Genomic DNA, 27848 nt, shown 5'->3' with positions numbered 1-27848 from the left:
TAGGTCAAAGATGGTAATACGTTTTCTTTTCTGTGTTGACAGGGAGATGGTGAATGCCTGGTTTGCTGAGCGTGTCCATACCATCCAGCCGTCTGTGTCTAAAGAAAACTCTTCGCAGCAGCGGACGCATCAGTCCACCTCAGATCTTTGCCCGTCTTCTAACCCCACTATCCTCTCGTCAGCCCTTACCCTCCTGGACAACCGCTGCTCCTCTCCAGCCACTGTCCCCAGCCCGGCTCCTGGTACCCCAACTCGCAAAATCTCAGCTTCAGAGTTTGACCGCCCATTGAGACCCATTGTGGTTAAAGACTCGGAGGGGTCCCTCACATTTCTGAGTGACTCTGAACGGGAACCCGTGCCTCTCTTTGGTTCAGTGATGGGGGAGAATGGTGGCAGTGGTGATGGTAGCGTTAGGGGTGGAGACCGCTGTACCAGGCTGCTGGAGCTGGTAAAGGAAGTATCGAGTCATCTGGATGTGACGGCACTCTGCCATAAGATTTTCCTGCACATCAATGAGCTGATCGCTGCAGATCGATACTCACTTTTTCTGGTAAGAACCTTTCACTGGAGTTCTGCCATCCGCTATTGGGAGAGAAGATTCGTGCAGATCGTTTTTTTACTTTATTTAAGCATGGTTTCCAAAACCAGGAACCACATTCAGAAAGATAAGTAAAAAATGTTTTAATTCAAGTGTTTTATTGCCACAATGACAAACACAATTTTGCATTAGGATGCAACATTGCTGACTTGTTGTTTTTGCCATGTCACACTGTGCATGTTGTGCTTACCCAATTAGTAACCCTCCCTGAGCTCTAGGTTATATTTTCCCTCCAGTCTGATCCCTGGAAAAAGGGATCTAATGATGTAAGGATAATACCTCGAATTTCACCTCGTGTTACATTCTGAAAATAACCCATAATGTGAATTGCAGCTGATGTGAAACCTTGGTTTCACATCTGTTGCAATTTGTCCCAGTATCAAAACATTTTCATGGAATTAGAAATATAATGGCATATACTAGGAATTTACTAAATCATTTACTTCCACGCCTACCAGCATTCTAGTTATGTGATCAATGCTTTTTGAGGGTGTGAAAGAAGCTTGTCTAATTAACTTACACACATTTCATTGCTCAGATATGCATTATATTATCAATCATTGTTGAAGGAATATTTGTGTTCAGAAATGCACCAAGCCAAGATTGTGTTTAATAATCCCTTATTCACTCAGACACAATCTATTACCTTTTCCTAATACTTTTGTGTTGCTGTCCATGGATTCTGGAAGGAAATTAGCTTAAAGATGCTTTGTTAGTTTAGCATTTTGGTTATTGCATTGTTATTAGATAAGTTCAAAGTGAAAACATGGAGTTCAACCGCCTCATTCTCTGATTTACAGTTCCTTGTAAAATTATTAAGTCACTTAAAATGTCACTAAATATTGTCACATTAATACTAAAAGCTTTAAAGATTTTTTATAAGGATTGTAGGAGATAAACCAACACACAGTACTGTCTAACTTTTAAATAGAAAATAAAACATGATCCATTTTTACAAATTAAAGTCTTAAAAGTGTGGCTTGCCTTTGCGTTCAGCCTGCTTCATTCTAATAATCCTTAATAAAATCCATTGCAGCCTTCAAACTTCACCTATTCAGTGAACAGAGTCCATATATGTGTAATGAAATCACAGCTGATAATTTTATGGTCTCAGAGGTTCTTTAAAGAACATTAGAGAACAAATAGCATTGTGAAGACCAAGGAGCCCAGTAGATAGGATGGGAGGCAGTGGTGAAGTTTAAAGCAAGGTTTATGTTCAACAACAGTCTCCCAGAGCTCTGTTCAATCCATATATCACAATATCAAGCATAACATCCTGAATGTTACGGGCACCGCTGTTTTGATTTGCTTAGTTCCGCCTTCAATCCCAGAGAGTAATAGTACTGCAGATCATCACTAGGAGGCGAGGAGCAACCGAGGAACCGAGATAGGTAGTGTGTAAACGGTCGTCAGAGCGAGGCTCGGCTTGGTTAACTGATCCAAGCTCGGACTGGTCTCGGCTCGGATCGGTTTAACAAGGGTAGTGTAAATGGGGCTTAATATACCAACTAAAACTGTTCTGCAGTTACAGGTTGCAAAGTTGTACAGCATATTTATTTGCTTCATGTCTTAACAGAGGTGCTGTTGTTTCTGTGTGTTTCTTCTTCCAGGTGGGCGAGGATAGCTCCAACAGGAAGTTCTTGGTCAGCCGGCTGTTTGATGTTGCTGAAGGATCCACATTGGAAGAATCCTCCAGTAGCTGCATTCGGCTAGAATGGAACAAGGGGATAGTTGGGCACGTAGCTTCAACGGGGCAACCACTCAATATCAAGAATGCATATGAGGTGAGGTCTTTGCTGTTTAACGTGGAGCTTTTAGTCCAGGTCAGCAGGATTTATGCTGATTTGTTTGTCCCTGTTTGCTTAAAACTGAGTTTGCTTTGGGCTCAAATGGTTGTTCTTGCTGACAGAGTAAAGACCACTGCCCATATTCACAAAGATTCTCAGAGTTCTCTTAGAGAGCTGCTAACTTAGCCTAAAAAATCCGGCCAAGAAGTCTTAGCTTCAGAGTGATTCAGATAGCTGCTAAGAGCAACTCTGTACAGATCACAGAAAGTCCTATCTTAGTGAGGAGGTGTAGCTGTCTTCTAAGAGCAAAAGAAGAAATCCACACGTGATCCTAGTAATCAGTGGACAGAAATTAACAGATTAGACTGGATTTATCATGTCATGTTGATAAAACTTAGCAAAATTAAGGAATTGTCATAGCATTAAAATGTTTGAATGCACATCCTTATCATTATTTTGATTTGCTTGTTCTGTTTGTAAAACTGGTCATTTTACTACTTTCATCTATTTAATGTTAATGTGCACTCACCTGTTAGCATTTTACTGGGATTGCCTGCTTATATAAAGTGGTCAGATTTGGCAAAACGTTGGAGAAAACCGAACTGGACAGAGGAGCAACGTCTCTGTCCGCACAGCTCTGTGAGGGGAATACTGGAGTGTTGAAAGGTAAATTGATCCCTGGATCATGGTGCGACTAGACGAATTTTGAAGCACACTACCGTATATAAATGCATCTGTTTTTTGTGCGTCCAGCCTGGAAAGTGAGAAGCGCTCCGTAGAGCATTCAAAAGCCAGGGAGGGAACGGCATCAGACAAGCAAACCTCTAGATGACCATTCAGGCTTCTGACATCATCATGTACAATACAGAAAACAGCTTGTCAAGAGTGTGTATTTATGTATATATTTTTCTGCTACTTTTTCCGTCCATCTATTTTCTAACACGTCTATTCCTTGTGGGGTCGTGAGGGGTGTTGGTGCCTATCTCCAGCTGTCAATAGGTGAGAGGCGGGGTACACCCTGGACAGGTCACCAGTCTATCGCAGGGCAACACAGAGACAAATATTCATGATTATTATTATTTATCCCCAAAATTATGTTACTAGAGCCTTTTAACCTGTCCTCCCACTAAAACAAATTAATTTTCCTCTATGGGGATGATGAAGTTTTTCTTATCAACATATTAATAATTATATGATTGTTATAGAAGTTTAGGTCCTTGTTTCCTCCACTGTTTAGGTGGTGGATCAGCCAATCGCTCTCTCTGTTTCCACCATCTTCCCTGCCTCAGAAAGTCCTTAAGGAGTTCTCTTAAAGCCTAAGATGCTTCATGAATTACCTTAATCTTACTCAGGTAACATTTCTAGAAAAATCTTACAATTCGACAAATTATAAGGCCTATTCATTTATTTTATTTTTTTGGTGGCATAATATGTGACAAGCCATGGCAAGACCAGGAACAAGTCTCCCCGGTATCATTTTGTGTTATCTACAAATCCTGAAAGAATGGAATCTAAGCTTTCCAGTGATGTCAAACTTGTGGAAACCAAACAAAGAATTGAAGAAGATATGACCAATTGAATGTTGACACGCTGCAAAGAAGATTAGTGAGAAAACAGGCCTCAGAGTTTCTTTAGAATCACCTGGGAAGGCAGATTGGGGCGTAAACAACAGCTGTTAATTTGAATACATTTGCAGCAACACCTCCCATCCCAGCAATGTCAACAGTGTCCACGTAAACTCACTACACTGTGGTGTGAACTCACAGCACTATTTTTCTATGTAAAGATATTTCACGGCACTGAATTACAATATTTGTGTTACATTTATGCACTGAATAAGAATCTTTCAGCTGTCCAGAAAAATAACAACACCAAATGTAATGGTAACACACACACACACACACACACGCACGCACCCACGCACACACACACACACACACACACACACACACACACACACACACACACACACACACACACACACACACACAATTGCACAGACATTTACATAATTGGTAAATGTTAATCAGTTTAAGTTTTTTTTTAAATCTCTGCATGTTTTTTGTATCTGTGATTTGCATCATGGCTGCAACTTGGTCTGAAAAACTCTCTCTTTAATCGGGTCTTCCTGCTCGGGGACCCAGAGTGGCAGTCTGTGAGAACCTCAATGCTAAGAAAAATACTCAATAACCCAAATATCCAATTAAGCCACTTTGTCACCTTTCTTATCTTGGACCATAATGTGCCTAAAATATTGTTAATATATAAACCAATAACATCATGTTTAATACTTCACAGTTGTCGTTATGGAAACTTTACTGTCATTTTTACATACTTTATAAACTTCAACATCATTCAGCTTTTGCTGTTCATCTGCCATAGTGACAAGCCAATACTTTGGCTTTTGCATTTTCCTTGTGTGTAAAAAATTACAATATTACAGCAGTTTTATACTTTCATCAACAGCAACAGCCACCAGGTTTGATTTTTAGCCATCAGTTGCAGATTTGATGGAAATGATTAACTTTTAAAAATTACTTTTTTAGTATTAATATGAATATTGATAGAATATTGAAACCCTACTTTCTTTCTTTCAAGATTTTTTGTCACGAGTGGCCTTTATTTGACAATAAGCTGACAGGAAATGGGAATAAAACAAACAATATCCAAAAGGAAAGTTCTCCACAGTGATTGGTTTAGTGCATATTTCTGTACACATTTAAGGCAAATACAAAAAAGCAACAAAATAAAACGCTTAAAGAATTTGTAACTACCATCATGCTTTGCTGTGCAAACATTAAAGTGTCCAAGTGCATACAGCATGTAACACTCCTTTGATTCTTGGAGCCTTTGGCCATGTAACATACATATGTTTTACCTGGTAATATACAGAAGGGACAGATTGAATAAGGAAGTTCAGTCTCAGCTCCTTTCATCCACCTTGTGGCTGCAGATCAGCACTGTGACCTGAGCAGATGGAGCTCCTGACATTTAACCCCCCTGTGTGCAACTCCTCGATTACTTCAGCCAGGACTCCCAAGTGAGACTGATGGCAGGGAGATCACGGATTGAATGGACTGAATCTGGGCCTAATTTAAAGGCTATCAAATGTGTGTGTTGATGGTGTGTAGAAGCTGACCACCTGGAAGAGTTCTGAGTGTCTTTGTATGTTTGTGTTCATGAGTGAAGAGCTGAGAGCAAGTGGCTGTAATTGAATGCATGTGTTTTTCTGGTGTCTGACTATCAAACCTTGTTTATGCACTCAGAATTATATAGCTTAACAGTAAATTGTTGTCTGACTCTTCAGCAGAGAACAGACATCTGGCCTATGTAAATATGTCTGCTCCTACGGAATTCTATTATTCAAATTGTCCTGGTCAGTGCTGAGACATTTGGACTTGTGTTGTCCCTGTGAAAACCTGCTGGCTGAGGGACAGTCAGGCTTTCTGTTATTATTGTTTTTTTTTAATTTTGCACAAATATTTGTATCATCCTGAGGTTACATTGAAAAGCAGAGGGGTAACGTACTGGTCTTACTCATTCTGATGCATCTCAATAATCCTGGTAGAAAAAAAAGAAAAAAATTGAGCTGGTATTTTGGACGTGTTCTTTGTTAAAACATTTTGTCTCTTCTCCAACACACTTCTTCAGGGAGATGAGACAAAGAAGAACTTGACCCGAGGATCTGTATCAATACAATGCGTCTTTCCATATGACCCCAATAAGCCGTACACTACATAGATTTGCATTATATGGAAGAGTGGCCAGAAAAAAAGTTACTTAGTGTTAAAAAGAAGAAGGCATGTGGGTGACTCCTCAAATGTATGGAGGAAGGTGCTCTGGTCAGGGGAGACTAAAATGTAACTTTTTAGCCATCAAGGAAGATACTGTCTGGCACTGGGTCAGCATAAGGATGGTGCTAAACACAGGGAAATTCTGCAGCACAGCCTGTGTCAGTCTGTCTGTGATTTGAGACTGGGACGGAGGTTCACCCTCCAGCAGGACAATGACCAGAAGCAGACTGCTAAAGCAACACTAGCGTGGTTTAAGGGAAACAATTAAATGTGTTGTGATGGGCTAGTCAACGTTCAGACATCAAGCCAATCGATAGTCTCTGGTTAGACTTGAAAATCGCTGGACAGAAGTGGAAACCATCCATGAAGGAGCTGCAGCAGTTTAGCCTCGAGGAATGGGAAAGAATCTCAGTGGCCAAATGTGGCCATGCTATACATAGGGATAATGTGTAAATCACTCGCTGCGAATGTGTCGTTTGTGTTTGGTGTAAACACACCTTAAGGCTTGCCCTATATTTTCAAAAGGGTTTTTTATAGTTTTTTTTTAATGTTTATTTTGAAAAGAAAATTAGGCTCAAAATTTTTTTTTTAATTTTATCTTTGTTTACTCATATATAAATCAAATATAGTGACATTTGCAATAGTGCTTCCACTGGAAAAAAAGATTGTTTAATGCCTAACCCTCACACGGATACCAAAAGTTTTAATTTACACTTGATAGCTGTGGAGCTTTACATGATTCATATCAGGTAAGTAATTTCAGGTGTAAATTGCTCCTAAACCCCTCTGGGTTTAAGGGGATTTATTAATATGAAATAGATGAAGTGTAAAATGACAATTATGGCCAGTAAACATAACAATAAGCAAATCATAAAATGATAATGATGATGATGTGAATAAAGTACATTCCAACATTATAATGCTGTGACAATTATTTAATGTTGTTAATTTTGCTAAGTTTTATTATCATGACACATTTCTTAATCCAGGCTAATCAATTAATTTATCTCCATGGATTACTAGGAACCATATTTGTGTGTGTGTGTGTGTGTGTGTGTGTATTTTGTTTGTTGTATCAACCAATAACAGCTCTTAAAAGACATTAACCTGGTCAACCACATCTCACTAAGATAAGAATATCTGTCGTCTCCTTACTCAGGGTCACTCTCAGCAGCTATGTGAATCATTCTTAAGGTAAAAGTCATTGGCAGGAATTTCTAGGCCAAGATAGGAACGGTCTAAAAGGATTCTGAGAATCATTGTGAATACGGGTCTATTCTTCAACACACAAATTTCCCTTGAGTTAAGTCAGTGATGCAAATAAAAAGACAGTGTCAGAGGCTTTAAAGGTAAGTTGGTGGGTGGGAGAGTTGCAAGTAGGAGCTGGGTCCAGTAAATGAGTCTTTTCATCTGGTATTTCCTGATTCTTCAAAAGCCAACTCCCTATGTAAAACCAGAGGTTTTGCTTCTCGTCACAGATCCTAAACACAGCATCTGCATATGAATTTGGTTTGCAAAGGAGTGGACTTTGTGTTGGCTAAAGCTGATGGCTCCATGTGTTCATCTTCTACTGAATATCAACCCTCTTATGTAAATCGAAACTGCAGGCGCTGTTAGTGTAGGCCATTGGAGTGCTTGTTGAAGCTAAGTGATGTCTGGTTCTGATGCTGATACATTGTTGAAATGTTAGCCACTCTTATGTAACCAGCTACTAAGCTCTGCTTATTGTTGGCTGACATTTAAAGCTTTCCGTTTGCAGACAGCACATAAGAAGTCAACAATTAAACGCGCAGTCAATGTATTTGTTGCTATGCTGAATGAGAGTTTCATCAGTACTCAACAGTGAATAAAATGTGTAGGAAGAGCCCTGAGTAGAACCTCCATCCTGTAACTTCCGCACAGTTTGTTTAAATCAGCAGTGCCAAAACACGTCTCTGTTGCTGTGTTTTATTGCCATTGGGAGTTGGAGGTGGAACTTATTCCATTTTTAATTCAGGATCAAATAAACACTGCCTTACATAAGTATCCATACCACCTAAACCTTTGGTCACATTACATTATCTAATAATGCTATTTCAAAAAGTATAAGAATCAGATCAGAATCAGCTTTATTTGGCCATGAAGAATTTGACCCTGGATTGTACATTGCTCACAATGTGCTTACTTACTTTATAATACAATAACACAATAATGTTACATAGAAAAACACACAAACACACTAGAAACAATGAACAAACTGAGAAAAAGAATGCAACGATGCAATGAGCAGAGTGCAAAGGATGCAGAAGTAAATATTTCCATTGTTGTTATTATGTACAGGTGGGGTTTTTTTTATTCTGTTTTGCCTTATTGTCAGTCAGTTGTTCATTAGAGTGATGGCTTGTGGGAAGAAACTGTTCCTGAGTATGTTGGTCTTGGCGTACAGTGCTCTGTTGCGCCTACCAGAGGGTAGAAGGTGGATCCTGCTGTGACCAGAGTGAGATGGACCTGCAGTGATGTTTCTTGCCCGTTTCCTGACTTTGGAAATGTACAGGTCCTGAACGGAAGAAAGGTTGGCACTGAGGATCTTTTCTGCAGCCCTGACTGTCTGTTGGAGTCTGGCCTGGTCCTTTTTGGTGGTAGATCCAAACCAGACAGTTATGGAGGAACAGAAGACAGGCTGGATGATGGCTTTGTAGAAGTGGATCACCACCTTCTTAGGCAGGTTGAGCTTCCTGAGCTGGCTCAGGAAGTACATCCTCTGCTGGACCTTCTTGATGATGGTCACAGTGTTGGGCTCCCACTGTAGGTCCTGGGATGTTGCGGATCCCAGAAACCTGAAGGTTTCCATAGCAGACACCGAGCTGTCGAGTATGATGATGGGGGGGCTCCTCCTGAAGTCCATGATCATCTCCACAGTTTTGACTGTGTTAAGCTCCATGTTGTTCTGGCTGCCCCACAGAGTCAGCTGATCAATCTCCTGTCTGTGCGCAGACTCATCACTGTGCTGTATTTATGCTAAGAGGCAAGAGAATACTTTTTCTTGGAAGCAGAGACTTTGTGTTAACATACTGTAAGTATGAAACTGTTGAGCAGCTGTAAATGCATGATGTCCTCCAGGTGGGCTGGTCTGCTTTTTAGGGAGCAGTGTGAAAGTGAACCAAACCAAAGGAAAGTCTTAAATCCTTCTGAATTTTCTACAAAGCAGCTAAATGTGGTGGATGAATGTACTCGGGGATGCTGAGGGAAAATCTCCATACTCTAAATCAGATAACTTTATGTTGGTCTGTCACATAAAAATCCACTTAAAAGAGTTCAAGGAGTGTGAATATTTTCAAAAGCACTGTGATTAGCTTACTGGCTACTAGCATTACTTGTATTTTGCACTATACTACATTGTTTACATTCACAGACTCATCAGTAAACGTGTTGATTTTCAAAGATGTTAGAAAGAAATGTTATCACTTTTTGTGTAAAAGCAACATAACTTCATACTAACAGGATCCCTTGTCTAACTTCTGCTTCCCCAGGACCCAAGATTCAATGCAGAAGTCGACCTGATCACAGGCTACAAAACCCAGAGTATACTTTGTCTACCCATCAAGAACCACAGAGGAGAGGTGAGGTGCTTTGCATATTTACGCTCCGTTTAAAGCTTTCTGTGACTGATTAATTAAATGTCTGATGATTTAAACTCAAACTGAACAAGAATATAACCTCAGTTTACCTATTGCTTTAATCAAGAGAGTCTCTGCCCTCTCAGAACGCCCTCCTGTGCCACTTTTTCAACCACCTAGCTGTTGATTTTAAGTTGAAGAATTTAGAGGAACTTGACTGTGATGACAAGGCAACAGGTATACTGAATAAGCTATGGCTGAGGGGTCAGACTAAAAAAAACAGGAATCAAACTGAACGAAGATACAAGGACATAATATAACACAGAACACCAACATGAGATGAATGATAGAGTCAACTATAAGCGATAAGTAATAATGACACCTAGTGTTTCAAATTGGAGCAACACACAAAACAGATACATCACTATATAATGCTGTGTATCTAAATGAACACTATACTTCAATCAACAAGCCATCTACTAGGCTAGTGAAACCTAACTAAACTACTAAGCAAAAAGTAGATAAAAAAGAAGCTAAGGTAAGGAACTATGTACATGCAAAAAGACAAAAGACAACATAACAGTGGTGATCATCTTCAGAATAATTCAGTAAATCCTGGTTCACTGCAGATCTGACTTAAAGAACATGGAATGGAGTTAATTAGCTTAACTTATTTAGAACAACATTTGTCATGTGTTTCAACCCATTCATAATGCAAATCCTAAGTTAAACAAAACATTATTTGATATAAAAATATTTTAATTGAGTTAAGGAACCAAAGTTCACCTTAGAGAACATGGAATGAGCTTAAATTAGCTTAACTAATTCAGAACAACATTTGGCATGTGTTTCAACCCATTCAAAATACAAATCCCGAGTTACATAAACATTATTTGAGGAAATAACATTTTAAACATCTGTAAACGTTAGGAACGCTCTATTTTATTAATGCGATTATTTGGCATAGGGCCCCTTCTAGGAGGCTAGTGGTCGCTGTAGCGATCAGCCCCTAAAATTGGTTACTTCTATAGTCATACAAACGCCTTCAAATCGACATTAATATTCCATATTAATGCTGTAATCACACTCATAGCACTATCGAACGATGGCGGAGCGAAACGAAGCAAGCTTTATGTTTGAAACAAGCCCTTTTTGAATGTCAGGAAAGTCACCAGGAGCTAAATAGCATTTTGGCTAGCGGATTTTCTGCGCTAACTTTAAAAGCTTAAGCTTAATTTTAGTCATAATGAGTGGGCCGGATAACATAAACATTAATATCCCATCAATGTATGAAACCAGTGTGGAGATGACGTTTGTTATAACCATAAAAGCACACTCGAATCACATCGGCAATGACATGGTATGACAATGCTAGCGGGGAGCTACTCGGTAGCTCCATGTGTTTAAAAACACATGTACCCGCATCACACAAGCTTTCCAAACAAACCTTTTGACTTTCCCTGTGGTTTCTCTGCCAAACCTGTCAGTGCCTCGTGTGAGTTCGGTTTACTTTGGCCATCCAAGAAAGAGCAGTGGAAAACAGGGGATATGCCGGTTCTTTCAGCATAGGCTCTGCGGCCTAGCCGACACGTGGTCAGGGTGCTGGTCCAAGTGCCTGCTTGCACTCTATGAGCTCTCAGCTTGTCTGGTGAGGGAAGGCGACCAATCCACCGTCTTGCGTCTGCTTTCCTGCAACAGCTGACAAAAATAAACAAAGCTGTTTCGGCATTCTTTACTTTGCGGTTGGTTGCGCAGAAGTCAGAGTGCAACTTAGCTGCGGTCGGGTCGATGAATCTCCGAACTCAGTCGGGTCCTCCGCTCCACAGAGGATGAGTTTCTCCCCATTTGCTGTCCCAACGAAACAGCAGGAACTGAGTTTCAGAGAGGCCCATGAGGCCCCATGCCTGGCTTGTGCGGGCGAACTCTCTCTCCTCCATGTCTCCAGGCAAAAGTGGTGGGAGCTAAAGTTTTGTAGCACCGATGTACCCCTGCTGAGGGGGCTGGTCTTTGGTGCCTGTAAAGCTTAATTTTGCTTCCAATCCAATCTGATTTTAGTTTCTCATCATGGCTCAATGGCATTACAGTCCTATGCTGCTGTGAAACCCCACTGAATTTTTACTTACACAGGACAGATATATGCTGTTGTGTTCTGTTCTATTTCTGGTTCGCTTCTCTTACTGGCTTCCATGTTTGCATGCTGCTGCTTTTTTGTCAAGATAAAATATCCAATGCTGCACACGTTTTTGGCAACCCTGGGAACTCTCATATGATTGGCTCAGGAACCAGGAAGTAAACACGGGCTACGCTCTGCACTGAAGATGTTCCGCACCGTAGATGTTCTGCACTGTATCTCTAGGTTTGACATTGAAGATAGAGAGGACTGTATATAGGGAATGTTACTTCCATCCCTATATACAGTATACAGTGTTACTTCCATCCCGGATGACAAATGTAAATGATTTTGGTTAATTTTACAGTAAATGCCTTCCACTTTGCTCCTTTAACATTTAAAGACATTTAACCCCTAGACAAAGACCTCTAGAACATAATAAATGACAAGAAAAACATCAATCTAAACCATAACCAAAGACCTCAAAATTGTGACATCCTGTGCATGAGTGGGTTCTCTCCGGGTACTCCGGTTCCTCCCGCAGTCCAAAACCGTGACCAGAGAAACAGAAACATAACAGGACTGAATTCTGAGAATGTTTACTGTTAGTGTCACTTACTGGTAAGTGTATTCCTTCAAACTGTCTTCCTCACTTGTTTGTTGTGACCAGATTTTGCCTGCTTTCTTAAATCCTGTACTGTGTGATCTCTTAGCAGGTCCATTTGTTCTAGGTGATCTCCATTCTTTTAGTAAGTCCAGGTCCAGTCTCTGAAAGTCATGTAGCATGTCCCAAGCTTAACCAGGATGTCCATGACCTTAATGTTCTGCTTCTTAAGCCACCCCATTGTTGTCTTACCATTGTGTTTGACATTATTGTCATGCAGGAAGAGGCACCTATCTTTACTGTTCTCATCCAGAATTTCTCATTCATTGGCCCTTCAATGCCATAAGGTCTTCTCTGTATTTCGAGCAGAAAAACAGCCCCAAACCAAAGTGTTTCCACTTCTGTGGTCAACATTAGAGCTGGTGTTCTTGACGACATAATTAATATGTCCCTTCTTGCAAACACAGCAGGTTGAACTGATGTAAATTAGTTCAATTTTGATCACATCTGACCACAGCAGTTCCTCCCAAAATATTCTCTAAATAATTTTGATGTTCACTTGAGAGCCAAGACGGGGCCTGCTCATAGTCCTTCTGTTGCAGGATAGTAGATGTAGATTTCAGTCTCTCACAGAGGAGTGTGCTACAACAGGTGTTCTCCGTGACTGTGGTCTAATTGCCTTCACATTGTTAACAAGCTTGTTCCCTGCCTTGCGTGAAGCCCAAAAAAAGCTCTGGTATGGTTCCAACAGCTCTCATTCTCTCACCAAGCTTCTCGATGATGTTCTTGGAGCCCATAGTAGTTCCATCTGGTCCTAGGGGTCCGTTGACAGCACGGTAGTCTGTCAGGGTGGTGGAGAATCTGAAGGAACTTAGTGGACTGATGGTGTGATGATCTGTGAGCAACAGGAGTACATAACCCATCTGTCAGAAATCTGTTTTTTATTGAAGAATGTTAAATACTTATTTCCATGACACAATACAAGTTTAAATTTTTTTTAAATTGAAATTCTGTCTCTCTGCATTAAAATAAAACTACCAGAAAGTTTGCAAACAAACATAGAAAATCTGCAGGGGATCAAATACTTAGTTCCCTCCCTGTATGTTCCACTCCGGAAAAAGATTCATTAAAATACTCCAAATGATACAAGGTTCATGGCAATGATTGCTGCATGAAAACAAGTGAAAGGCAGGAACAGCTAACATTTGGTCTGATGAACCAAGAATGGCTCCAGCCCTCACTGGGATGTCCCTGTGGTAGAAGATGGCACCAGCGGATGTCGTCCACAAGGAGCTAACCATCTGTTACTTATCCCAGCTGGATCTCATTGATCGTTTGCTTACAGTAGAAAAATATTAGGCTTGTTCTTGTTCTTTAAAGTTACCCTGTTTCCATCTGAAAATCACCAGCTGTCTCTGTTCCTTTTAAGAAGCAATGCCGTTTTTGTGGGGCTTTGATCCAAACATCAATATGTTGGTGTTTCCATGTACACATTTAAACATGAGTTCATAAAAAGATGTGTTGATACTGTTGTTTTCACTTTCCATTCTGTGTAATATAAAAGAATGAACACCACCAAACCAGCTCATAAGACGGTAGATTTTTACAGTTAATGTTTGGTATTTAAAGAAATCCTGTTTGGTCTGAAGCATTTTCTGACCTCTGTAAAGCTGCTCTAAATAAATGACTCCTGTCTTTGCTTCATTATTATTCCAACTTGCTGCAGGTAGTTGGAGTGGCCCAGGCTATTAACAAGAAATGTGGAGAGGATGGTGCCTTCACTGAACAGGATGAAAAGGTTGGTCAGTTTGACTGAATAACACTGTGAGCCAGTGGTTTTGCTCAAGCTCTGTTATTGTTACCTCTTATAGTACTCTTCTACAGAACAAGCAGCACTTCTCTCTCTTAGCTTCTCTTCAACCTTGTCTGCGGAACCTGTGGATATTTTTATTTCGGCCATGTCCATGGAGAGCTATTCTAAACAGATAACGCCTTCACGCCTAGACTACTTCAGTAATCTTTTTACTTGTTTCCATAGAAAGGAGATTTATCCCCTTCAGGTGTCCCATAAATGCAAATGCAAAGTTTGAAACTAGAGCTCAGGAAAAAGCTCAAACGATGCCTGTTTCTGCCTCCTTTCACTTGAAAATCCTGATACTGACTTTTAGAGACTTTAATGGTAAAATTAGGACTTTGATCTAAAGTGAGGACCTTTTTTTGGTCCTTCCTTTTTTCTGGGCTAGAGGTTAGGTTTAGCACTGAGGTGGAGAGAGAAAGAGAATGTGTGTGTTTTGTGTAGATGTGGGCGCTAGTTTGCCACCTAGATTTGCAAAGATGTTACAATGATTAGAAGAGTTAAACCTTACAGCGCTCAGCCTCAAGAGCAGAAACAGCAGGTAGCCTTGGCTCCTAGAGGCTGTAGCGGTGAAGCCTTGGACAGAAAGACACCAGGCACCCCCACAGAGTAGCCATACAGCCGACACCATGCGAGGCCCGCAGTGAAGCACAGGAGCAGCAGTACCCAGGGCAGGGTGGCACAGGGAGAGACGCGTGGTACTGAACCACAACACCAAACCCAACCACTACATTCCCCTCTGAATATCGAGCTCACAGTCTGGAAACCCTGGAAGTCAGATGGATGGTATTGTGCCATTCCATCCAATCACACAGCCACATGGGGGTTAAGGGAATCTTATCCCCACAAAAGCCCAGTTCAGTCGCTGCAGTTCATAGCTGGCTCAGAACATCCCTGAGAGCCACTGACTGCCAGCCAAGAACCCACCATGCTACAACATGGCTCAAGCTCCCATACCAGTGTAGTTCCCTCCCACTGGACCCCACTGCTCAGTAACAGCAGAATCTTCCTCACCTCAACCCGAAATCCATGTGTCAGATGTATTTATGTTTTACTGTGGTGCTCTCTATAACATTATCATCTGTAAAAAGTGCTATATAGATAAAAATGACTTGTTATTTTCTTCCGTACTTACTTCCTGCTTCATTATTTTCCTTCCAAACAGGACTTCTCGGTCTATCTGGCCTTTTCAGGCATTGTTCTGCACAACGCACAGCTGTATGAGACCTCGCAGCTGGAAAACAGACGCAATCAGGCAAGTGGGATTGTTTGTGAAAGATCGCATCCACACAGATAGAGCTTAGTGTGAATGTGATGAATGTGTTTGTAAGTGCAGGTGCTGTTGGACCTGGCCAGTCTGATCTTTGAGGAGCAGCAGTGTTTGGAGGTTTTGTTACGGAAGATTGCTGGAACCATCCTGTCCTTCATGCAGGCTCAGGCCTGCACTGTCTTCATCGCTGATGACGACTCAATGGTCAGTACACACAGTTGCTCTGGTCAGAGGGTCAAAATTAAACTTTCTGAGCTTTATATAAACTAACACTGCTCTTTACCCTGAACACATCATCCTCATTCTGAAACACAGTGGTGGCAGCATTATGCTGTGGGGGTCAGGAAGTTATCAATTAATGAGTTAATCTAAAGTTGATTGATCTTATCAATCGACTAACAATTAATTGATAAGCAGCCATTTTCTTAAAAAAACATAGTTTTCTCTTGTATCAAGAGGGTCTGTCATGAAGGGCAATTTTTTTTTTTTTTTTTTTTACAAAATGTTGAATTTTAAAAGAGGCACATCATTATATTTTAACAGCTTATTGTGCCCCCTGTATGAAATACTGACTGAATGAACAAAAATAGTGCTTTTCTTACACATTATTAAACATAGACTTATTTATAAAATATAACAAAACAGCAACCTATTTGGTTACTGACAAAAACAAACACCTATAATCTTCAAAAAAAGCCCTCACCATCAGTCGTGCTTTTACCATCATGTCTTTTTCTATCATGTTACAATTTTTTGTGTAATGACCTCTGCTTTTCTGTCATCACATCCTTGCCTTCTGAGCGGATCAGTGAGTTTTGTTTGAGAAGTCGATGCTGCTCTGCCATGCAGCCCGGCTGAATGGGAGCTATTTAGCTGACAAATTAAGGAGCTTCGCTAAGTGTTTGTATTTAAACACAGAACCGTATAAAGAGCATTTCGCATCCTGGTCATCATTAAACTGTGTAAAAATAATCCCATACCGGACTCCATTTGGACCATTTGATGTTTACTCCGCCATTACTTCTTTCTCTAACAACTACTGTGGTGGGCTCCACTATACAATGAGAGGCCACACCCTCTTGTGGATGACTTTCATACTGCAACACTGAAAGAAGGTCCTTCTAAGCCAGGGGTTAAAGTTCTCCGTTGCTGCGACGGATTTCCGTCATTTGGAAAATAAGCGCAAATAGTTTTGTCTACACTTTTTATTCAAGGTTTTAAACTGAAGCTGCTCTCAACCAATGAAACCTGGCAGAGCCAGGACATTAGCCAATCAGAAAGAGAGTAGGGCGGGTCTTTGCAAAGCGGACCTCTGACAACGAGCTTCATTGGTGTTTAATCATTACACATCTCAAATTGGCCACAGATGACATAGATGAAAGTAGCGGTAGTCAAAGGGTTTGTTTGGATTCATGAGCCAGGAGGTGAGAAAGTTCAGCAGATTGACCATCTGACAACAACTTCCTCGGTAAGCGTGTCTGTCGTTGCTCCTGCAGTTAATGAATAATTTCCACCTGTGGCCATGTCACCTGTCAGTGTTTATTCCCAGGCTTCCAGTAACTTAGCTGATAAACCAACCAGGGATCTCCTCATGATTCACTATTATGTTTTATTTAAAACTCAGAGTAACGCGCTAGCTCAGGCTAATTTAGCATGATGCGGTTTTTTCATGAAGAAGGGTCAGAAGTGAAACAATGTCCCGCATTTGACTGGGTCAGATTTGGAAAAATTAAAACAAAAATAATAATAATTTCACCTGCACTTGTCTGAACCAAAGAAGGCAGAGCTGCAGTCAGAGCGGCTATCAGTCAATATGCAGCAGCTCCACCTGATGAGCTGCTGAGCACCAGGACACTCTTAATAAAATGACAAGGATTTTTATGTGTACAGATTATTAAGGAAACTACATAAAAAAATGAACTGCAGCTACAACTAGAGAACGGGTTCTAACTCGGTGAGGCCAAAGGTGATTCTCAGAGAGCTGTTATGAAGTTATTTTTTTATTTTTACACAGAGTAGAGCACGATGTGAAGCTACACTGTAGAAGCAAGTCATACTAAAAACCACTGAAAAAGCCTCCTGTCTGTGGATCTATGGACTCATTTTACTCTGACCCCAAAACACCTGCCAGACAGACATCACTGCAGCCAAGATTACCTTCAACAATATTTCACTTTATGAAATACATTAATAACATTTTGCTAATTAAAAAATGTTCATATCTAAGAGCAAGCTGTGTTTTTTTTATGATAAACTTTGAGCAATTTTATTAAACTTTAAAAATGTAACATCCCATCCTTCATCCATTTTCTATACCGGCTTTTCTCTTCAGGCGTGACGTCAAGTCGTATCAGATGGGGAAATGCAGCTCGAGGTCACACAGGGTGGTGGTGGTGGGGGGGGGGGGGGGGGGGTTGCTCGTCCATCCTGGTGTTTGAAGTGCTCTGTGAATAAAAGTAGTATAGTAAACCAGATACATACCAGGTATTTATCAAAACAGAATGAGCAGAAATGTAAGTCTCGGGATCTTTAAAGCTGGTAGATACCTACTATTGGAGGTGGTTCTACACAGTATTGACCCAGAGGGCTGAATACAAATGTGCCATAATTTCGATTTGTAAAGCAGTTTTAAAAATTGCTAAAAGTTATGAACTACTTTTTGTTGTTGGATCATATAAATATGTATAAAAACCACTGAAGGATGTGGTTATAGTGTGACGAAGTTTAATAGTTATGAATGCCTTTGGCAGACCACACAATAGTTGCCTTTCTCTGCTAGAATTACACTTTATACATGCAAACTGTGCCCCTGGGACAGATTGTGCCAGGATCATTTTGAGTGAAATTAGTTCATCTGACGGAATTGAAATACACTCAGTGCCCTCAGATGCCCAACAGATCACTTCCATGATGAATTTCATTACTGCACATGATGAATGACTGCAGGCAGTGCTGAGGTCACAACTAAAAATAAACCTCCATTTTCTATCATAATGTAGGTAATGATTGTTGCAAAAGCAAACATTGTCATTTATTGTTGGCAGCATCTTTCTATTATAGTTTTGACAAAGGACTGCCAATAACCAACGAGATGCTAAGGCCTGAATTTTCCAGTTTTTGCACTATGCAGATTTAACACATTTCATTTAAAGACTAAACACTTTTCTTTACTTGGAATGAAAAACATTTAATATGTACAGATTAAGAGGTTACAGAACAAATTTTGGCAAATTCCATCCAAGTAGACTACTTCCGTTACATGGCTTGGAAGATGTTTAATCCAAGAATCAAGGGGTGTTTATTAAATGTATCCATCAGAGGTCATATTTCTGGTTTCATTGTTCTGTAACATCTAGGTATGCTGGGGATGGTTTGGGAAGTGTTGAAATTGGCCTCTTTGGAAATGTGCACACTTTTAGAGCCTGACATCCAAATATTTTATGTATGAATGCTGACATACAGCCAAGACATTTAATGTTGAATAAAGAAGCAACAGAAGAGATTGAACAAGGAGAATCCTCCTTGCTGTTGGCCACTGCATCTGCTTCATTCTCCGAGTCCTTTTTATGAGCTCAAGATTCAGCTCAGAGCACAGCTGTGTTGAGGCCCACTGGGTTTTGTACCAATAATAAAAACAGCTTCAGCTCTGGAAATATATTGGTCCTTGTTCATTTTTATCTTATTCAGACTATTTTTATCTTATTCAGACTATTTCCCATTTTGTACCCAGGTGTTTCCACTTCCAACCTCTAAACAAGCTGGTAAAACCATTTTACTGGTAGTGAAGTATTTTAAGACATAAGGGGACAAACAAAGATTCTCAAACGTACATGTATATAAAATACATTTTACAGTATTTTCTTAAGATTTTAAAGGTCACTATTTTGTAGCTGCCACCTTGTGTGGAGGTATTCTGTTTTGAGTTTTCCATCTTAAAGCTCAGAAATTCAATCTTCCATTAAAAAATTATGTCTGGATTCTGGATGATTGAAAAAAAGAAACAACATTGTAGGCATTGTAAGTGGACCATTGATATACATATGTTGCATCACAGTAGTTATCAGGCTCCTTTGCCTGGAAACAACTGGAAAACAGATATGCAGTGTGAAACAGACTTCTGACCTAAGTGGCTGCATGTGTATCCAGCCGCCTAAAGATAGCTGGTGGGAAAACAACAGTTTTTTTATAGCTTATCTGTGTCCTCTGAAAATAATTCTAGTAAAAACTGGTAACAGGCTCTTCTCTCAGTTCATTTTATTAAATGTAGTTATTTGTATTTTTCCACATATTTAGTATGGTTAATGTCATTAATGTCCATATTTACAATGATGATGACGCCTTATTATTTCTCTGTTGCATGCTACAAATTAAGTTTTTGCTTCAATTTGATTCAGTTTGCTTAGATAGGACACATTCACAATGAATGCCCTCTCAATGCACTTGAGTAGTAAAACAAAAACAAAGATCATCAAGTATATAAAGCATTTTTAAGTATCCAAAAAAGTGCTATATAAAATTGAATTATTATTATTATTATTATTATTATTATTGTTATTATTATTATTATTATTATTATTGTTGTTCTTCTTAATGTTCTTATATGAAGTAATATAATAATAATAATAATAATATAAAATATAAATTCAGTCCAATCATACAAACAGATGCAACGTTATTTACACACATTCTTATTTGATAATAGTTATTAAAAAAATCTTTCTAAGTCGGTTTATTAGCCCAATTGGTAAAATCTGCCAGGAGATTTCATGGGGTCATTAACTTTGCAGCTTATACTGAGAGCCCATGTTTACAGTGGAGAGTAGAACTCCCCTTTAACAGAAAGAAACGTCCATCAGAACTTCCCAGTGTAAACTGCTATCTATTTAAACGTAACAAAGCAGACACACAAGGGACAACGGAAGTACTGATCCAGTATTAAAAAAAACTAAAACGTTAATGGCAGCAGTAGCAATGTTGGGGCTTCGTCTAAGAGAGGACTACATTAATACAGTAGTAAAGTCTAAAGTTAATTAAATCAAGAGCTCTGTCAATTGCTGTCTTGCAGACAGAGAAGGTTAAGCATAGAAACACAGTCATGTAAAACATCTATTGAAGGAGAACACAAAAGTAATGATAGATGAGGTTTAACTTTTCTGAAGAGAAAGAAACTAAAAGAACATAAAGTTAGTCTCACCAATAACTGTAGATAATGCATAATCGGAGAGCAGTAGGAGAAAATAGCAGTGAGGGAAAGTGGTCAGTATTTTCTTTCAGCAGCCTAAGCCTATAGCTAAGGATAACCTAAGCCACTCTAACTAGAAGCTGTATCAAAAAGGAAAGTTTTAAGCCTAGTCTTATATGCAGACAGGGTGTCTGTATCACAGACTTAAACTGGGAGTTGATTCCACATTAGAGGAGCCTGAAAAGTAATAGATCTGGCTCTCATCATACCTATGGAACCTCTTGGAAACTTGCAAAGAAGGTGCCCTGCTCAGATTGGACTGTTTGGCCATGCTCACACTCCTACACAATCCCTCAGGGAAACATTTTAGTGGCAGCATCATGCTGTGGGGATATTTTCTTAATAGCAGAGACACAAATGCTGACCCAAGTTGAAAACTAATATTCACAGACACTCTTTGTCCAATCTGACTGACTTTGAGCTGAGCTCAGTCACATAAAATCCCAATGAAATATATTTGTGGCTGAAATGTGACAACGTGGGAAAGGTTTCCTGGGGAATGTCTGTACAACAGGCCATCTTATTGTTCAGGTTTTACCCAGCTCTTCTCCCATTTTATAACCAAGCTGATGTAGCCTCAGCTCATATGTATTTGTCCCTCTCATGAACTCACACTCTCCAGACAAGCTGTCTCCTAAACTCACCCACCCCTCTTTCTTGCTATTCTGTTCCTTTCCTTACCAAACATTTACTCTGAGATTAAGGACCTCTACTGGCTTTATCTTACACACAGCCCTCTGTATGCAGGTGTCAGTATTTCATGTCTGTAGTTTCTCAGTTGGGTCTGTGGATTTTAACACAGCATTTTCTGCAGCATAGTAGTTTCTGCTCTTTGGGAATGGAGTAAAATACAGACTGACTGAAAGACTGACTGCACCAACAGTAACAGAAGGAAAATGTTTGCTCACTTTAGCTCACTTCCTTTTACTGGCATGTGTGATGTCAGTTTGGAAACTGTTTACCTGTGTGCATATCCGTCCTCAAAAAATATAATAGTTGAGTTTTCTATGGACATGTCTGTGTGAAGGCCAGGAAGCATTTAGCTTCAGTTGAAATTTTTATTTTGCACAAAGTTATCTGCAAGCTTGTTTTGTGTGGTACTCAAGGCGGTCCAAACGGGGCAGCTGATTGTTCTGAGCTTGAATGCTACTTACTCAGCCTGTTGGCATTTGCTGTATACGGGTGCCTGGTGGTGTTACATGGGTTCTGTCTGACTGGTCCTGACATTTGCTTAGCACTGAAATGCGTTTCTTCCCCCTCTAGAAGAAATAAAGCTGAAAATGGACATGAGTCCCCTGAAACATATTTCAGGGGACGTATTTCTACACACAAAAGCTGTGCAGAGTTTTTCTTTACAACACCTTCTCCTTGACCAGCTAAAATGACAGTTTTCATCCAAAGTTTACCCCATGAGAGATTTATATTAATGTGTATATTCTTAAACTGCACATACAGCTGATCTTTTGAACTTTTTTAATCTGCCCTGTCTGGAAGTATAGCATTAAGAATTGCTGTCTTAATACCAAAGAAACCCAAAAGATTTGCTTTCACAAGTGGAGCATTACTATTTTTGTTATAGCGCTCCACTTGATTTATATGCAAAAAGCTTTATTCGATTTTATTCTGAGACTATTTCACTTTCAATGAACACAAAAACGGGAAGGTTAGAGAGAAGAGAAGAAAGAGAAAAAGATGAGACAACATGCTAAAAGGAAGAAAAGGTAAGAAAAATAGAGAGGAAAAGGAGAGAGCAATATTACATCCTTGGAGTCTGCTTCTACACCTGTAGAGAGAGATATAACAAGAACAGCAAAACAATTAGGTATTACAGGTACAAACAACCAACGCCTTGATAACATCACTGAAAAATATACAGTATTATTTATTACTTTTTCGAATTTAGTCATATTAAACATCACAGACATGTATCTTAGTAAAACATTTTGAGAGGAAAATGCAACATTGTTTTTATTTTCTCTTTTCTTACTATTAATTGTCTGAGAAGTGTGGAGAACATTTGTACGTGCCCTGTCTGGCAGTGTAGCATTAGGAATTGCTGCATTATTGCTAAAGAGAGCCCAACAGATTTACGTTCACAAGTGGAGCATTACTACTTTTGCCATAGTGACTCCACTTGATTTAAATATGCATAAAGCTTTATTAGATTTTATTCTGGGACTGTTTAACAAGCCCCAGCCACAGTGCTGAAGCCCCTGGGAGCTGGTGCGACGAGCCCACGGGTTCAACCGGCAGCCTGCTACGCCGGAGCGAATACAGCAATGGGCCCAGAGAGCCTCCAGTGGGGCCCCGACGGGGCCATGGAGCCCAGTGAGTCAGCCCACTCGAGCACCCAGCCCCAGACACCGAGGACGAACAACGCATCAACGAGTTAAGGCCCCCGCCAACGGAGGGGAGCCGGATGTTGGGGGGACTCCACACTCAGTGGAAACTGAGATGCCCCAGACATTATGACAGACAAAGCTTTTAAAGAAAGCTGTGTTTACAACATCAAGGCAGCAGGAGGACCTTAGCTGCTGAACGATTTCTTCTAAGGTTTTGTAGTTTATTTGGCTGAGTCAGGACATTTTGTCAAGATAAGTTCTATATGGAGACAGCTTTGGTTCTGAACTTGATATGGATGTATAGACTAATCCTCTTGTCTTTAGGATTTTCTCAGTGAAGTTAGCAAATTCATTACAGGCTCTGGTGGAATGGAGTTCAGAAGCCACGGACACAGGAGGGTTTGGTAACCTGTTGACTGTGGAAAATATTATTTAGCATTAATGTTTTTGTTGATGGTCTCAGAGAAGTTACAGGACAAAGAGGAAGGAGAAGAGTAAGTTTGGTTGAAGGTTTCAGTGGCATCGTCCTTAAATATCAGATTCTTTTATGTCTCTTTGGCTGAATGAGTCATTGGAAAGGATGCTTTCAAAGGTAACAGAAAAGTGATCAGATAGGACAACATCAGTTTCATTGACCTTGGGAATGTTAAGACCCTTAGTGATGACCAGGTATAAAATATGATGTCATTGCGCAACAGTGGAAAAAAAAAAAACTTGTTTCAGCCAGAGCAGATCTATAATATAAGTGGGCTCAGTACGGAGGCATATACTTCCACTGACTTGGATATAAAGACAGGAGGAAGCAAAACAAATAAAATCAGCAGCCACATTTATGTTTTGCATAACAGGAATACAAAGAAAAAAACTGTTTTTATGTTTTACATTTAGAGTTTTCTTCAAATTTCCCAATAACTAAGAAAAATATTTAGAAATCTAGATTTAAATCAAACCCCCGTGACCCCATGAGGGATTAAGCGGTTTGGAAAATGGATGGATGGATGGATTTAAATCAAGTAGCATTCATCTGCAAGTAATATTTATATGTAATAAATTCAACTCAGCTGGTTTCTTTTATAAGAAATCTTACATACACCTCTTTCATGCCCCCTTTAATACTTTCGCAAAGATTATTTACAGCTTTTTGTGAGTGGAAGCCTAACATTCTTTTTATGCCTACTTACCTCGTCTACACCCTGATCATGTTTCTTGGTATTCCCTGTCTTACTTTGTCCTTGTCAGACTTCTGCTAAAGCTTCTGTTTTCTGGACCTTGACTTGGATTTTTTACCATGTCCCTTGGATCTGTCTGCCTTTCTTTGTCCGGACCACCTGTATGACCCAAGTCTGTTCCCTGGAACGTCTTGTCTCTCTTCTCTGCAGTGAGTAGCTAGCCCTCAGTATCGCCGGGTTCCTGCTTAATCCTGCAGAGGAGTTCTGTTTCCAGATTTTCTTTAATAAACCTTTTTGAAACACAACACCATGCGTGCTTTAAATATCAGGTTCTCTGCCCGCTCAGGAACGTGACACAAAGAGGAATTTGGCAAAAAAATTAGATTCCAAATAACTCTTTCACATCATTTCATGTATGGCTTTGGTTTCAGAGGCCAAGGTAGACATGATGCCATCACAAAACAATGCTCTGACATTGCCTTACTCCAGATTTGAAAACTGCAGCACATAAGTCATACTGACTTTATAATTTGTTTTGGTGGGGGTGGGGGCTCCTGGACAGACACATGTTATGTAGACCAGGGGTGTCAAACCCCTGTCCTCGAGGTGCCCTACTTCTTTTAGAAGTGTCCCTGGTCCAACAGAACTAACTCAAATGGTTGAATTAGCTCCTCAGTCTACAGTCAAGTCCTCCAGAATCCTGCTAAAGACCCGATTATTTGACTCAGATGTGTTGGAAAAGGTTCCTTCCACTCAACTTTCCATTAATATTATTGGATTTAGTTCTCTCCATCTTTAACATATTTATACATCTAATCCACGTTTCTGTCTCTGCACCTTTTATCTTTATCTTTCAGACTCTAAATATCATAGATCCTACACTTCCTACCAACTTATTGCTTGAATGAAAATCTTTTTAAATGCAGATCTATCAGAGTTAGAGTAATTTTTAGGCATTTCTTTAATTTATTACTTTTATTTTATTACATATATGATCTGTTTTATATCATCCATTCATGGGGTCTATATCTAGATTTTTGTTTTTTTATATTTACAAGAAAAAGTAGATAGTTTTCTGTCATGGATTCAGAAAAGTATAGTGTTGTTTCCAGCAGACAGAACAATGTTTGATAATCAGAGCAAATAGTATTTTTGTAGGACATCTGGAAATGACCATAGAGCTTTCACATGCCTTGCATACAGCAGATGTGCATTCCTGCTACAGAATGAAATAAGATCACAGCAATGACCCAATAATACCACTTAATCACATGCAACACCAGACAGACTTCACCCGGTTCTGTGAGGCACATAGGAGGCATCCTGATCACATGCCTGAACCATCTCACCTGACACCTGTCGATGTGATAATAAAAGAGATTCTCACCCTATGGCTAAAGCAGAGCCCTGCCATCCTACTCAAGGAACTCATTTGAGTGGTCTTTTGGCCATGATTCTAAGTTTATGATCATTGAAAAGCCACGCCCCTCACAGTTGGGCTTTCTCCAACTGAAACTCGCATCAGCATGAGAACCGCATGAAGGCAATCCTTGGGAATGGGAACATGTAGGAAAAAAACTCATTTTAAGCAGACAGACTGAGCCTCTGCCTTAGAAATATGGCAGAAAAAAAACAGCAGAGGCAGATGATTCTTAACAGGACCTGCCAAAACAAACCGAGGAGCTTGTTCCTAAACGAGAGGCTCTGTCTGTGACATAGATGTGGTTTGGTTATGAAAAGTCTGACACAGAGCAGACAACTGTGCTGTGCGAGTTATACCACAAACTGGTCCCCACTACAGGTTCCAACACTACAAACCACCCACACAACAATCACGTAAAAGGGAGAGAGAAAGAGAGAGCTTAAGGATGTGAGGCAAAACAGAGCCGCCAGGAGCTTAAGCTTAAAGCACGGACTCAAACTCTGGAACAGGCTTTGCCCTGCAGCACGCCATGTAGCAAAGACAGATGGAAAGAGACTTACAGTCATCACTGCAACTTATTTCTGCAAGATATTGCGTCAATTTACCCGAGTGACAAAAAAGAGTTCAAAGAGTTGACTCCTGGGTTGCAATGCGGAGCCGAAACACTTCACATACGTTCAGGTGTGTCATTTATAGTGCTGGTGTTTGGGCGAAAGGAGAGTAAATCTGCCAGGTAGAACATTACGCTACAACCACAGATCTGTGGACGAGTTGATTGTTGCATTCTTATAGGAGTTTGCTGGTGAATGGAACCTCTGCAGTCGATGTTTGCAAACTAGTTATTTTTCTGATGACTGTTCAGCACAGATACCTAGCGGCCCCAGAGAAACGCTTGAGGTTTGATTGTGTAGCCACAGGACTTTACAGTTCTGAGTATGATATTGAGACAAGCAAATTAAAAGTTGAAATGATTAGGATCTCTTTAGTTTATTTGTCACCAGAACAATGTGCAGAAGTTGTAATTTTGCCTGCAATATTACTATAATGTAATATATACATGAACGTTTTACAAAAATGTAGATTACAAAATGTTGCCCTGCTTTTAAGTATCTTAATTTTATTTACACAGAGGGGAATGTGAAACCAGCCCAGGTAATGGTAAATGGTAAATAGCCTGCACTTGTATAGCGCTTTATCAAGTCCAGAGGACCCCAAAGCGCTTCACACTACATTCATTCACGCACACATTCATGCGTATCGTTTGCTTGTTGCAGGATATAAGTTTATTGGCAGATTTAATTTTCTGCTTTATTTAAAGCTTGGAAATAGCCCATGTTTACATTTTGTATTTTCTTGAGAAATATTTATGTTGGGTCAATCAGACAGTTGCTTCTTTTTGCCCAGCGACCAAATCCAATGCGACAAATTTAGGAGTTATATTTAACTACTCCTTGAGCTTTGACTCACACATCAGCTCTGTTTCTCAATTCTGTTTTTTTTCATTTAAGAAACTTTTTATAAAGTACAAGACCGTGTGCTCCCAAGTTGATCTGGAGAACATTCATGCATTTTTTTGTTTTTGTTTTTGGACATTGCGTTTAGACTACTGTGATGTTCTTTTTACTGGTCTGGACAGATATTATTTTCATTCAGTACCCAGATGCCACACTTCTAAAGAAATCTAGTAAATACTTTTATATCACACTAGTCTTATGCTCCCTACTGGCTCCCAGTAGATTTTAGAAATTCAATTGAAAGCTTTTAAGAATTGACTAAACTGTGTAGTCAATTAGTGTTACATAAATAAACTGAATTTAACTTAAATGTGACTAATGTTGTATAGCACTTTGTAAATTTAAATGCTCTTTATAATTAAATAAACTTAACTTTTTTACTGACCTACTTGGGTGTTTTATTATTCCCTTTTTAGTTAGTTTATACAGTACTATAATTCAGTTCTTCTTATCATAATACAATTTTGTTGTGGGCATTATTGCTGCTATTCTTTAGGCCTAAAGTATGTTTATATTTGTTTTAATACATTTTATGTTAGTTTTT

At 39.7% G+C, this 27848-nt stretch overlaps 1 protein-coding gene across 4 annotated transcripts in view; it reads left to right on the top strand.

Moving 5' to 3' along the window:
* pde5ab (phosphodiesterase 5A, cGMP-specific, b) overlaps positions 1–27848 on the top strand; it is a 121669-nt gene that overhangs the window by 53322 nt on the left and 40499 nt on the right. For all 4 annotated transcript variants that reach the window (XM_012861467.3, XM_012861466.3, XM_036146183.1 and 1 more), the window contains exons 2-7: positions 43–550; positions 2209–2382; positions 9689–9778; positions 14216–14287; positions 15510–15599; positions 15681–15818. In XM_012861467.3, coding sequence (XP_012716921.2) covers positions 43–550; positions 2209–2382; positions 9689–9778; positions 14216–14287; positions 15510–15599; positions 15681–15818 — 1072 coding nt within the window. The remainder of the gene's footprint in view (positions 1–42; positions 551–2208; positions 2383–9688; positions 9779–14215; positions 14288–15509; positions 15600–15680; positions 15819–27848) is intronic.

Source organism: Fundulus heteroclitus, chromosome 14, assembly GCF_011125445.2.
Source record: "Fundulus heteroclitus isolate FHET01 chromosome 14, MU-UCD_Fhet_4.1, whole genome shotgun sequence".
In the NCBI taxonomy this organism is placed as follows: domain Eukaryota; kingdom Metazoa; phylum Chordata; class Actinopteri; order Cyprinodontiformes; family Fundulidae; genus Fundulus; species Fundulus heteroclitus.
This window is presented reverse-complemented; position numbering and strand designations above follow the sequence as displayed.